General features: G+C 37.7%; 1 protein-coding gene across 2 annotated transcripts in view; it reads left to right on the plus strand.

Moving 5' to 3' along the window:
• HLTF (helicase like transcription factor) overlaps window positions 1–13,818 on the plus strand; it is a 72,672-nt gene that overhangs the window by 25,246 nt on the left and 33,608 nt on the right. The window contains exons 9-13 of one of the 2 annotated variants that reach the window (XM_081235445.1): window positions 2,825–2,900; window positions 4,223–4,313; window positions 5,898–5,977; window positions 6,064–6,108; window positions 7,159–7,245. In XM_081235445.1, the coding sequence (XP_081091571.1) occupies window positions 2,825–2,900; window positions 4,223–4,313; window positions 5,898–5,977; window positions 6,064–6,108; window positions 7,159–7,245 (379 nt within the window). Of the gene's footprint in view, window positions 1–2,824; window positions 2,901–4,222; window positions 4,314–5,897; window positions 5,978–6,063; window positions 6,109–7,155; window positions 7,246–13,818 lie in introns of both variants that reach the window. The other variant, XM_081235444.1, reaches the window with a different exon arrangement.

A 13,818-nucleotide genomic window follows, 5' to 3' on the forward strand; every position in this document is an offset into this window, starting at 1 on the left:
ATGTAGAATTAGAGTCTTCATTTTGTAAATACATATTTATATACGTCTAAGTGTAGTCACACATACTGTATGTGTCAAAATGTTAATAGTGATAATTATGTCCTAGTGATGAGAGACTGGGTGACTATTCTTGATGCTTAATTTGTGTATATTTTTATATATAGCATATATACACATAATACATGTATATTCAGTTTCTAAGAATTAATAATTAGTTTTGTAGGGAAAATAAATGTTATAAGAATGAAATGGTTGTTCTTCATTCTCAGCTGAAAATCCAAAGAACTTAAAGTAAGAAGTAACTAGGTGCAAGGTGTATGCAAAATATCTCTTTTTTGGACTTTACTGTTCTTATTTTTTACTTTTCAAAGATGCTGCATATCACTTTCCTACAACTGTTTATTAAGATTCTATTTTATTAATTTCTGCGCTTAGTTGCATTTCCTTCTTTGTACTTTTAGTGGGAGTTTAACTCTTGTTAATGTCTAAGTTTCAGTTCCCTACCCTGAATAGTCCAGTGCTTTCCACGTCTGTCCTTTTCTTTCTACATTTAGTTATTAAAATTGAAGAATAGTAACTAAGACTGCTTACAGCTTCATTGTCAATTACCAATTAAAAAATTATTATCAATAAGGCTTTCCCTTTTTCTCCAAGATCAGCCATGCATTTAACATGTTATGTAGTAGGAAGGTTTTAGGATATTTAGTTTGCTATATTAGTTGAAATTGAGGCTGAAAATGTTATTTCCAGCTAAGCATTTATTGCAACAGAAATTTCATTATTTCAGATAGATTTGGATATTCCAAGTTTACAGAGTGAAATGTTATTAAATTTCATGAGATTGGAGCATAGTATGATTTGATAGGTTGGACTTTATATCTTTGAACTCTGTGAAGAAAAGGTTTACTAAGAGTCATTTAATATGAAATGAATAATCTAAAGGACATGCTTTATTTGTAGATAAACTTTTGAATTATTGTTTGCATACTATTTAATATAATATAAATGATTGTACTGAATATTGAAGACTGGGTAGAATGATGAAAGGCATTTTTTTTTTAAAGTGAGAAACCTTTTTTTTTTTTTTTTTAAATAAATTTATTTATTTATTTATTTGTTTTTGGCTGCATTGGATCTTCATTGCTGTGTGTGGGCTTTCTTTAGTTGTGCCGAGCAGGGGCTTACTCTTCGTTGCAGTGTACGGGCTTCTGATTGCAGTGGCTTCTCTTGTTGCAGAGCACGGGTTCTAGGCGCGCGGGTTTCAGTAGTTGTGGCTCGCGGGCTGTAGAGCGCAGGCTCAGTAGTTGTGGTGCACGGGATTAATTGCTCCACAGCATGTGGGATCTTCCCGGACCAGGGCTCGAACCTGTGTCCCCTGCATTGGCAGGCAGATTCTTAACCACTGAACCACCAGGGAAGCCATGAAAGGCATTTTTAACATCAGTTTCTTGACGCTGATGCTTTAAAAAGTTAATTATCTAAATAACTTCTAGTTACATACCTCTAAAAATGGTACATCTTGGATTTTTAATTTATTTAGACTCATACCATTGGAAGGGGATGGATTTTCTTTTCAAGAACATTTTAAGTAAAACATAAACTCTAATGAGATTTTGTAAGATGTTTAAATTTCTATTTTTTAAAAAACTAAAATAAAATATCCTTTATTGGCCCTAATTCCTGGCAAAAATTTCATTGTACTCCTGCTAAGGAGTCCCGAACACCACTCTGAGGTTTTGATTCAAAATATGACGTACCTTTCACAATGTGACCTACCTTTCTTTTTTATTTTTTTATTATTATTTTTTATAAATGTATTTATTTATTAATTTTTGGCTGCTTTGGGTTTTTGTTGCTGCGCGCGGGCTTTCTCTAGTTGCGGCGAGCGGGGGCTACTCTTCCTTGCGGCGTGTGGGCTTCTCATCATGGTGGCTTCTCTTGTTGTGGGGCACGGGCTCTAGGCGTGCAGGCTTCAGTAGCTGTGGCGCATGGGCTTAGTTGCTCCCCGGCATGTAGGATCTTCCTGGACCAGGGCTCGAACCCATGTCCCCTCGATTGGCAGGCAGATCCTTAACCACTGGGCCATCAGGGAAGCCCCTACCTTTCTTTTTACACTGGAAGAATTAATTTAATTAAACCCAATTTTATTTGTCATTCCTACCTACAGAATCAAGTTTAGAATTAAAAGTAAGATTGGAGGAACCCTGCCCTACTAGACTCAGTTGAAAATATTTCACAGAGACGTATAAAATTTTACTTTTATAGAAGTTCTTGTGCTCATGTACACATAGTTGCACTTTGAAACAAAGGAGAACATATGAAGGGAAAAGGACACAGTCAGAGTTGGCAGGGAAAATCCCTGGTAGAGTAAGGGAGGAGGCATTCTGAAACCTGACTATTTCATCTACCCATTTTGGGAATTCCAGAAAAAAAGGATGTCAATGGCAGCATCATTAAAGATCTATTAGGGACTCTTGGTTTGAAAGTTTGTAGTCTTAGAATTCCTTTTAATTCTAAAGTAAATCCCATTTTGTGAATGTTTCTCACAGTAACTAATATGCCATTTATAATTGAGGTTTGCTTTTTGTATTCCTTTTGAAAAGGTTAAGACAGACTAGCTTTCTTTTTTGAGGTACCTGTGAAAAAACTTTTCATCAATTTGTACAGTTTTCTTCTTAATGCACCTCCTTCCACTGCTCCAGAATAGGGTAGCAATTTAAGTAGTCTTTATTATGTAAAGTAAAGCAATACAAAATAGGATGCATTTTTAAGTTTACTTAAAACTGACAGCAGTACTATGTAAGAAATATGCCTTTTCATCCAGGAATGTAATGTTTACGATGAATCTGTGAAACTTGGAGGGAACAATACCAGTGAAAAGGCAGATGGACTAATCAAAGGTAAACCTTAATTTTGAACATGACCCCATGTTTGATTTAGATTTTTCCAATTTAATGATGTAATTCCAGCTTTGGCTTAGTACTATACAAAAATTTCAGATCTCTTTTTCTAAAGAATCTCATGAGGACTGGTAGGAAAAATTTCATCAAGGAAGCAATGCGATGATGGAATTGGCTTGGTAGCACATTAGAGGAGGAAAAGCATTTTTGGTTGAGGAAAAAAAAACCATGAAAGGGCGGTTAAAAGCAAGACAAAACACAGAGTATATTGCTCTGGGACCTCAGAGTAGTTTCTGGTATTTATAATGTAAATGAATAACAGCAGAATATGCATGAATATGCATGAATAAACAGCAGATAAAAATAGAAAGATAGGTTAGAGCCAAATTAGGCAGAGGAGAAATGAGAAGGGATCTATGGATTTAACAGTTACATGGCTGGATTTAGCAGTCAGTGACTTTCATAAAATTAATTTCTTAAGATTGCTTAGAACAGAGCAAGACTGAAAATATTTTAAAATAAGACTAGTAGATGAAGAATTGTTAATAACAACTGTGTGCTGTTATGAATTTTGCTGTGTTTCAGATAGGAGAAAAATAGTTGGAGAGAGAGGCAGAATTGAGGGCTTTTGGGGGGCATGGTTTAAGAAGGAAATCCATGGATAGGAAAAGATTTTGTATACAATGGAGAGAATAATTTGGTGGCCTGTGGGAGGAAATGAGATCAAGAAAATAGATACATGAGTTAGCATTAGAAGGAAAGGAAGTAAGGTTGAGGAAAAATATAGATAATTGAGGGAATAAAAAGGTAGGAAAATTGATAATTTATAGAAGATGACATCTGATTTTCTTTGTAAAGTGAAGTAGGTCATCTGGGAGTGAAAGGAGTTTAAAATCTAGGTAGAGGATCCAGTGTAGTACAGATCATCCAGGTGAGTGGGTAGGGAGAATGTGTGATAGGTAAAAGAGTTGCCAAGTGATACAAGGTGACCCTAACCCTAATACCACCTGTTTATTGTTCATTTTTTTTTTCCAGCAGCTCTTAGCTGCCTTGGTATAGCAGGAAATTCAGCCAGTGTAGGGATTGGCTAGATGACTACAGGGGAAAGACTGGGCACAAAAAAATTGAAGGTACTTTTCAGTGAGAAAATACTAGATTAGGAAACTGTAGAGAGTACAGCTGACTGATTGAAAGAATAGGAATGAAAATATTAAGAAAGTTGAGCTATTGAGTTGGAAAACCAAGGTTTTAAGAAGGATACTGCTAGTCTAAGACAATTTACTAATACTCTGTATATTTGTCCTTTTTTTTTGAAATGGAAGGATCTAGATGTAGTGGAGAACCCAGTATTTCAGATGTCAAGGGAAAGAATAAATATCCCAAGTCAGAATTCTCTAGCTCCCGCCCCAAAAGGTAAACTCTGTTATCGTTTAATTTTATGTAATATGTTTAAACTCTTTCTCCATTTTCTTACATATGGGAGAGAGCTATGACCATTATCTCAGTTGCAAAGTTCTTTCAAATACATTCTTTAATTTGAAACTGCTAAAGTCACTGTGACTTAGGCAGGTAGACCGTTCTCATTTTGTAAGTGAAAATATATATATATAAAAGAGGTGAATTGGTAATTTTTAATAATCACTTGTCTTTCTACTATTTTCCTATTTCTTTCACATAGGAACTGAGATCTAGCTCTTGGGTTTTCTGTTTTTGTTAAGACTTTAGAAGAATTTTCTTTATGAATTTGAGGAGTTGAGAACTGATGTATATGTGTCGGGTGGTTTGACGAAAACATTCTTTGCTCATCTGAGTTCTTTTTCACTTTGCCTTTAGTGGAAATAAGACATGATAAAGTTATTCATGGAGAGTATTATATTAATGTAGGCTGGAGGGAGAATTTGAATAAAACTTAATGCCCCTCTGCTCTCCATTTGAATCTGTTAACTTTATAAATTTTATTTACTCTCTGAGGTAGATCTAAATACTTGGCTTTTGTGTTTTATTGTCCACCATCAATATCTGCAGGCATGACCTCAAATCTCAGTCCCTCTTAGCTATTCCACCAATAGAGATTTCAAAACTGGGGCTTTGTTAATTGTTCTCTGTCTTTAGTACCTGTCTGAACTGAGCACAAAACCAGGACTCATCAGTTTCCCTCTCATCTAGATATCAAATCTTATAACTCTGAACTGACCATGAGTGTTGGTAACAGGGCACTGTTAGGTAGCCCAGATCAGATTAAAGGGTGTGGAATTAATGATGACATGGGAAAAACAACCACCAACACACATACTATAACTAATACAAATATATTTACTGTGCAACAGGCACTATTTTAGAGGCTTTGCATGTGGTAACACATTTTATCCTACAAAGTGGATTGTATCTTTATTCCTGTTTTCCAAGTGAGGAAACTGAAGCTTAGAAGAAGAATATTAGGTGACTTGCCTAAAGTCACATAGCAAATAAATGGTGGAATGGACATTTGAATCTAAGCAGTCTCTCTCCAGAGTCCATTGTTCTTAGGCACTTAACCACCATATTGTACTGTTTCTACACAGAATTTATAAAAATTTTCATTGTGAAAGAATTATATTTTTGCCTCTTAGCTGCCTATGTCATTATATGGGAGGGTTATCTTTGATAATCAGAATCACTTCTTTTTTGTTCTAGTTTTAATATAAGTGTTTGAATTGAATTACCAAATACTGAACAAAGTGTTGGAGGGATTACTATCTTAGAATGGTTTACTTTCTCAAATTTATTTTAATAATAGTGATACCGCATTTTGTATAGTGAATGCTTCTGGCTACGAAAGCAAAATGCTTTCAGCAAATTTGACTTTCATTTGTCAAATAAAAATTTTTTACCCTTGATATTTTTTCAAAAAATAAACCGGGGCAAGACAAAAAACATTTGTATTACATTTGTTAAACGTAAGTTTTTATATCCCATTTTGTTTTGGATTGATAAAAAATTTGTGTATACTTAATTTAGGAGAAAAACTGCGGTACAGTACACTGAAAGCAGCGATTCAGAGGAAATTGAAACAAATGAATTGCCACAGAAAATGAAAGGTAATAGGAAATTAGTTTGATTTGATAATGTGTCCTATGTTTTAATTTCCTAGTGTGACCAATGTTATATTTGGTTTTGCTTTTAGGCAAACTGAAAAATACACAGTCAGAGACTAAAATCAGAGAAAAAGGTATGTATATCTCAATATCCCCTTTTTAAAAATATTTATGTATTTATTTGGTTGTGCTGGGTCTTAGTTGTGGCAGGATGGCTCCTTAGTTGCGGCATGCGTGTGGGATGTAGTTTCTTAAGCAGGGATGGAACCCGGGCCCCCTGCATTGGGAGCATGGAGTCTTAACCACTGCGCCACCAGGGAAGTCCCTTTCTCAGTATCCGTGATCTACACTTAAAGGTTATTAAAGTAAAACCTCACTGATTTGTATCTGTCTGGCTTGGAATTCTTTAGTAATAGGTTGTAAACTTGACTGCTTTTTACATTTGAACTATTTATGCTTATCAAAGGTGTTAAATGAATGAAGCAAATTGAAAGAACAGTTTCAAATTAAAATTTAAGAGAATATATTTAAACCAGCTTTAGACAAAACAAAGTACTCTCTACTAATCAAATGACTTCAATAAAACCTTTTTTGTATATGTATAAGTTGTAGTTACAAACGTAGGCCGAGACTGGCTTGTCAATATAGTACTACTATTACTGTTACTTAGCATTATACAGATTTACAAATATTCAGTGAGTATCTTTACTTTTTCCTTTATCTTTAAAACATACAGTTTACTTTGTTTTTCTCTTAATCTGATCGTGTTGTATTCCTGATAAGTTAAGAAATTGTACTGCATTTGGAAAATAACTCATCATCATTGACTGATCTGAAAATTTGGCAGCATCTTCATTAAAAGTTACACACCTGTTTCGTTGAAAACATTCTCCTTCCACCTGGGAGCTGAATCACTTTGCATGTGGCTGCTTCTACTTTCCCATCTTTCCTCAAGAGAAGCAACAGTGAATCATGAATGGCTACATTTCTTCTCTGAGCTGGAAAGATAGTGTCAAGAGAGGCAATTTGGGTTACTAGAAATTATTTTTATTTAATAATATAAGCTCTTAAGAAAGTGTGGAAGTGGTATTATATTTCCTATCCTTAGAAAGTACCTGTACTTGAGTACAGGAGAGAATTAGTTTTCAGATATCTGAATGATTCTGTGGTTTTCACTTCAGCAGGATCATCTAAGGTTAAAGAAGATGCAGAGTTTGCGTGTGCACTTACTTCATCTACCCCTGCAACCAAAAAGAAAATGTTGAAAAAGAGTAAGTAAATCCGCCGGGTTTTTACCTTTTGTTTGGTTTGTTTTTTCTGTTTTTCAAAGAAAAAAAATTTAAATGACGAAAGTTATGAAACCATATTACAAGACGTTAAGAAAGTAGAGAAAAGAAAAAAGACAATCGCATTTTCAAAAGTGCACTTTGATATATTTTCCTATTCTGTTTGTTTTAGTTAGGTCAAAAAATAGGATGGGAATAGGTCCCTTACTCATCAGAGTAGCATAGATATTTTTTTCTAATAGAGGCACAGAGCAATTTATGGCTGCTTTAAAACTTAATTTAATTTGGATTAGTTAGAATTATAAAGATTTAATTTTTGGTATGAGAAGAATATGTTTTTCAATTAAAAATGTAAGTGATCTTTATTATTACTTCATATTTTGTAATTCATAGGGAAATGACACTGCTTAAGAGTCTGAATATTTGAAATAGAAAGAGATTGAACTGTGGTTAAGCTGATCTGGGACAAGATATTATATCGCTGCACCTTAGTATCCTCTGTTTTACGTGTTGGAGATAACAGCAGACAAAAGTCTGTTTTCACAGAGCCTATGTCTAATGATGGGGGGAATATAAAATAAACAAGTAAACACATAATTAAAAAAAATTTTTAATTGAAGTATAGTTGCTGTATAATATTACCTGTTACAGGTATACAGTATAGTGATTCACAATTTTTAAAGGTAATACTCCACTTACAGTTATTATAAAATATTGGCTATATTCCTCATGTTGTACAGTGTATCGTTGTAGCTTATCTTATACCTAATAGTTTGTACCTCTTACTCCCCTACTCCTACACTGCCCCTTCCCTATTCCTTCTCCCCACTGGTAACCACTAGTTCTCTACATCTGTGAGTTTGCTTCTTGTTTTTTATATTCACTAGTTTGTTGTATTTTTTAGATTCCACATATAAGTGATATCATATACAGTACTTGTCTTCTCTGTCTGACTTATTTCACTTAGCCTAATGCCTTCCAAGTCCATTCATGATGCTGCAAATGGCAAAATTTTGTTCTTTTCTTTTTTGTGTGTGTGAAAACAGTTGTTTTATTTATTAAAAAAATTTTTTTTTGGCCACACCACGTGGCTTGTGGGATCATAGTTCCCCAGTCAGGGATTGAAGCTGGGCCACAGCAGTGAAAGCGCTAAGTCCTAACCACTGGACCGCCAGGGAATTCCCAAAATTTCATTCTTTTTAACAGATAATATTCCATTGTATGTATATGCTACATCTTCTTTATCCATTTCATCTGCTGATGGACACTTAGGTTGCTTCCATATCTTGGCAATTGTAAATAATGCTGCTGTGAACATTGGGGCTGCATGTATTTCTTAGAACTAGTGTTTTTATCTTTTCTGGATGTATACCCAAGAGTGGAATTGCTGGGTCATATGGTAGTTCTATTTTTAGTTTTTTGAGAAACTTCCATACTGTTTTCCACAGTGGCTGTACCAATTTACATTCTCACCAACAGTATATGAGGGTTCCCTTTTCTCTACATCCTCACCAACATTTGTTATTTGTGTTCTTTTTGATGATAGCCAGTCTGACAAATGTGAGGTGATATCTCATAGTTTTGATTTGCATTTCCCTGATGATTAGTGATGCTGAGCATGTTTTCATGTGCCTGTGGCCATCTACATTTCCTTTTTGGAAAAATGTCTATTCAGGTCTTCTGCCCTTTTTTTTTTTTTTTTTTTTTTTTTTTTTGCGGTACGCGGGCCTCTCACTGTTGTGGCCTCTCCCGTTGCAGAGCACAGGCTCTGGACGTGCAGGCTCAGCGGCCATGGCTTACGGGCCCAGCCGCTCTGCAGCATGTGGGATCTTCCTAGGCCAGGGCACGAACCCGTGTCCCCTGCATTGGCAGGTGGACTCTCAACCACTGCGCCACCAGGGAAGCCCTTCTGCCCATTTTTTAATCGAGTTGTTTGTGTTTTTGATATTGAGTTGTATGAGCTGTTTATGTATGTTGGATATTAGTCCATTTTCAGTCATATCATTTGCAAGTATATTCTCCCATTTAGTAGGTTGTCTTTTCGTTTTGTTGATGGTTTCCTTTGCTGTGCAAAAGCTTTTAAGTTTAATTAGGTCCCATTTGTTTATTTTTGCTTTTATTTCCTTTACTTTAGGAGATGGATCCAAAAAACACTGCTGTGATTTATGTCAAAGAGTGTTATGCCTGTTTTCCTCTAGGAGTTTCATAGTATCTGGTCTTACATTTAAGGCTTCAGTGTATTTTGAGTTTATTTTTGTATTTGGTGTTAGAGAATGTTTTACTTTTTCATTCTTGAACATGTAGCTGTCCAGTTTTCCCAGCACCGCTTATTGAAGAGACTGTCTTTTCTCCACTGTATATTCTTGCCTTTTTTTTTTTTTTTTTTTTTCTTTTTGCGGTATGCGGGCCTCTCACTGTTGTGGCCTCTCCCGTTGCGGAGCACAGGCTCCAGATGCGCAGGCCCAGCGGCCATGGCTCACGGGCCCAGCCGCTCCGCGGCATATGGGATCCTCCCAGACCGGGGCACGAACCCGTATCCCCTGCATCGGCAGGCGGACTCTCAACCACTGCGCCACCAGGGAGGCCCTATTCTTGCCTTTTTTAAATTGTAGATTAATTGATCATAAGTGTGTGGGTTTATTTCTGGGCTTTCTATCCTGTTCCATTGATCTATGTGTATGTTTTTGTGCCAGTACTATACTTTTTGATTACTGTAGCTTTGTGGTATAGTCTGAAGTCAGAGAGCATGATTCCTCCAGCTCTGTGAAAATCACTGCTGCTGAACAGAAAATAAGAAAAAATGAAAAGAAATGAGGACACTTTAAGAGACCTCTGGGAAAACACCAAGCACGCTAATATTCGCATTATAGGGGTCCCAGAAGGAGACGAGAGAGAGACAAGGCCTGGGATGTAATAGCTGAAAACTTCCCTAACCTGGGAAAGTAAACAGTCACCCAAACTGAGGAAGCACAGAGAGTCTCATACAGGATGAATCCAAAGAGGGACACACCAAGACACATTGTAATTAAAATGGCAAAAATTAAAGGTAAAGAGAGAATATTAAATGCAGCAAGGGAAAAGCAACAAATAACATACAAGGGGGGACTTGACTGGTGGCACAGTGGTCAGGACCATCTGCCAATGCAGGAGACACGGGTTCGACCCCTGGTGTGGGAGGATCCCACGTGCTGCGGATCACCTAAGCCCCTGCGCCACAACTGCTAAGCCTGTGCTCTAGAGCCCGCACACCATAACTACTGAAGCCAGTGCACTCTAGAGCCCACGCACCGCAGCTACTGAGCCCATGCATCACAACCACTGAAGCCTGCGTGCTGTAGGGCCCGAGTGCTGAAACTACTTAAGCCCATGTTCCTAGAGCCCATGCTCAGCAATAAGAGAAGCCACCGCAATGAGAAGCCCACGCACTGCAACGAAGAGTAGCCCCTGCTCGCTGCAACTAGAGAAAGCCTGCGAGCAGCAACGAAAACCCAAATGCAGCCAAAAACAAAACAAAAAAACGAACCAAAAAAAACATACAAGGGAACTCCCTTAAGGCTATCAGCTGATTTTTTAAAAATAAATTTATTTATTTATTTATTTATTTATTTATGGCTGTGTTGGGTCTTCGTTTCTGTGCACAGGCTTTCTGTAGTTGCAGTGAGCAGGGGCTACTCTTCGTTGAGGTGCATGGGCTTCTCATTGCAGTGGCTTCTCGTTGCGGAGCATGGGCTCTAGGTGCGTGTGCTTCAGTAGTTGTGGCTCTTGGGCTCTAGAGCGCAGGCTCAGTAGTTGCAGTGCACGGGCTTAGTTGCTTCGCAGCATGCGGGATCTTCGCAGACCAGGGCTGGAACCCATGTCCCCTGCATTGGCAGGCAGATTCTTAACCACTGTGCCACCACGGAAGTCTATCAGCTTATTTTTCAGAGAAGGGAATGGCATGATATATTTAAAGTGATGAAAGGGAACAGGCTGTAACCAAGAATACTCTACCCAGCAAGAGTCTTCTTTAGATTTGATGGGAGAAATCAGAAGCTTTACAGACAAACAAAAGTTAAAAGAGTTCAGCACCACCAAATTAGCTTTACAGCAATTGTTAAAGGAACTTTTCTAGGCAAAAAGGAAATGCCACAACTAGAAAGAATAAAATTATGAAATGAAAAAGCTCACCAGTAAAGGCAAACATACAGTAAAGGCAGGAATCATCCTCATGCAAAGCTAGTAGAGAGGTTAAAAGACAAAAGTAGTAAAATAATCTATCTCCACGATAAGCTGTTAAGGGATACACAAAAGAGGTGTAAAATACGATCTCAAAAACAGTCATCATGAGGGGATTTCTAAAATGCATTTGGAATTAAGAGGTCAGCAGCTTAAAACAATCATGTATATATATAGACTGTTATACAAAACCTCATGGTAACTGCAAACCAAAAATCTGTAAAAGATACACACACAAAAAAGAAAAAGGAGTGCAAACATAACACTAAATGTAGTCATCACATAACAAGAAAACAAAAGAAGGGGAAAAAAGACCTACAAAAAGAAATCCAAAACAATTAACAAAACGGCAGTAAGAAGATATCAATAATTACCTTAAATGTAAATGGACCAAATGTTGCAATCAAACTCATAGAGTGGCTGAATGGGTACAAAAACAAGACCCATGTATATGCTGTCTACAAGAGACTCACTTCAGATATAGGGACACATACTGAAAATTAGGGGATGGGAAAAGATATTCCATGCTAATAGAAATCAAAAGCTCAAGTAGCAATATTTATATCAGACAAAATAGACTTTAAAATAAAGATTGTTACAAGAGGCAAAGAAGAACACTACATAATGATTAAGGAATCAATCCAAGAAGAAGGTAAAATAACTGTAAATGTATATGCACCCAACATAGGAGCACCTAAATATTTAAGGTATAATTTTAATTTGGAAGTGCTGTGAAGAAAATAAAGGAGGATAGTGAAGTAAAGATTGACGAAAGGTGCCTGTTTAAGAAGGTGATATTTGAGCTAACAAAGAATGATGAGAAAGAGTTAACTTTGGTATAAAAATCAGACAATTAGGAATAGAAAAAATAGGTTTTAGATTACTCTTGACCCTAACTTTAGAAATTTTAATAAATGTGGGACTTCTCTGGTGGTCCAGTGGTTAAGAGTCTGCACTTCCAATGTACGGGGGTATGGGTTCGATCCCTGGTCAGGGAAGTTCTGCATGCTGTGTGGTGTGACCAAAAAAAAAGAAAAAGATTATTTGTATATCTGTGTATACACACACACACACACACACACACACACACACACACACATATGTATATACATATATATGTAAAAGAAAAAGGAAATGTGGAATTTTCAACTTAGATAGAATGAAGTCAGAAAAAAGTACCCTTCTGTTGCAGACACATAGCTGTAATAAAAGAGAGTAACTTGAAAAATCATAGCCGTTATAGAACCAAAAAACCATATTTCTGGAAGAGAAGCAGAATAGAAACAAAAATCAGTGAGTGGGGATATCTTGTGGTAGATAGTGATTTCTTAAACTTAAGACATAAAAAGTCATAAGGAAAAGACTGATTAAATTATGCTGCATTTTAAATTTCTGTGCATCAAAAGGCACCATAAACAAAGTGAAGAATAAGGCTTAAGAAAAATTTATGATAAGTGTAACTTACAAAGGATTAGTATCTAGAATATGTAAAGAACCCTTTAGAAATCAATTAGAAAAAGACAGCCCAGGAAACCTTCAAGATGGCGGAGGAGTGAGACGTGGAGACCACCTTCCTCCCCACAAATACATCAGAAATATATCTACATGTGGAACAACAACTACAGAACACCTACTGAACGCTGGCAGAAGACCTCAGACTTCCCAAAAGTCAAGAGACTCCCCAGGTACCTGGGTACGGCAGAAGAAAAAAGAAAAAACAGAGACAAAAGAATAGGGATGGAACCTGCACCTCGGGGAGGGAGCTGTGAAGGAGGAAATGTTTCCACATGCTAGGAAGCCCCTTCGCAGGAGGAGACGGGGTGGGCAGAGGGGAAGCTTTGGAGCCATGGATTAGAGTGCAGCAACGGGTGCAGCGGGCAAAGCGGAGAGATTCCCGCACAGAGGATCGGTGCCGACCAGCACTCACCAGCCCGAGAGGCTCGTCTGCTCACCCGCTGGGGCAGGTGGGGGCTGGGAGCTGAGGCTCAAGCTTCGGAGATCAGATCCCAGGGAGAGGAGAGGGGTTGGCTGCGTGAACCCAGCCTGAAGGGGGCTAGTGTGCCACAGCTAGCCAGGAGGGAGTCCGGGAAAATGTCTGGACCGGCCTAAGAGGCAAGATACCATTGTTTTGGGGTGCGCGAGGAGAGGGGATTCAGTGCACCACCTAAACGAGCTCCAGAGATGGTCGCTACCCACAGCTATCAGCGTGGACGCCAGAGACGGGCATGAAACGCTAAGGCTGCTGCTGCAGCCACCAAGAAGCCTGTGTGCAAGCACAGGTCACTATCCACATCTCCCCTTCCGGGAGCCTGTGCAGCCCGCCACTGCCAGGGTCCTGTGATC

The sequence above is a fragment of the Mesoplodon bidens genome (genome assembly GCF_964165515.1).
Source record: "Mesoplodon bidens genome assembly, chromosome: 5".
In the NCBI taxonomy this organism is placed as follows: Eukaryota; Metazoa; Chordata; class Mammalia; order Artiodactyla; family Ziphiidae; genus Mesoplodon; species Mesoplodon bidens.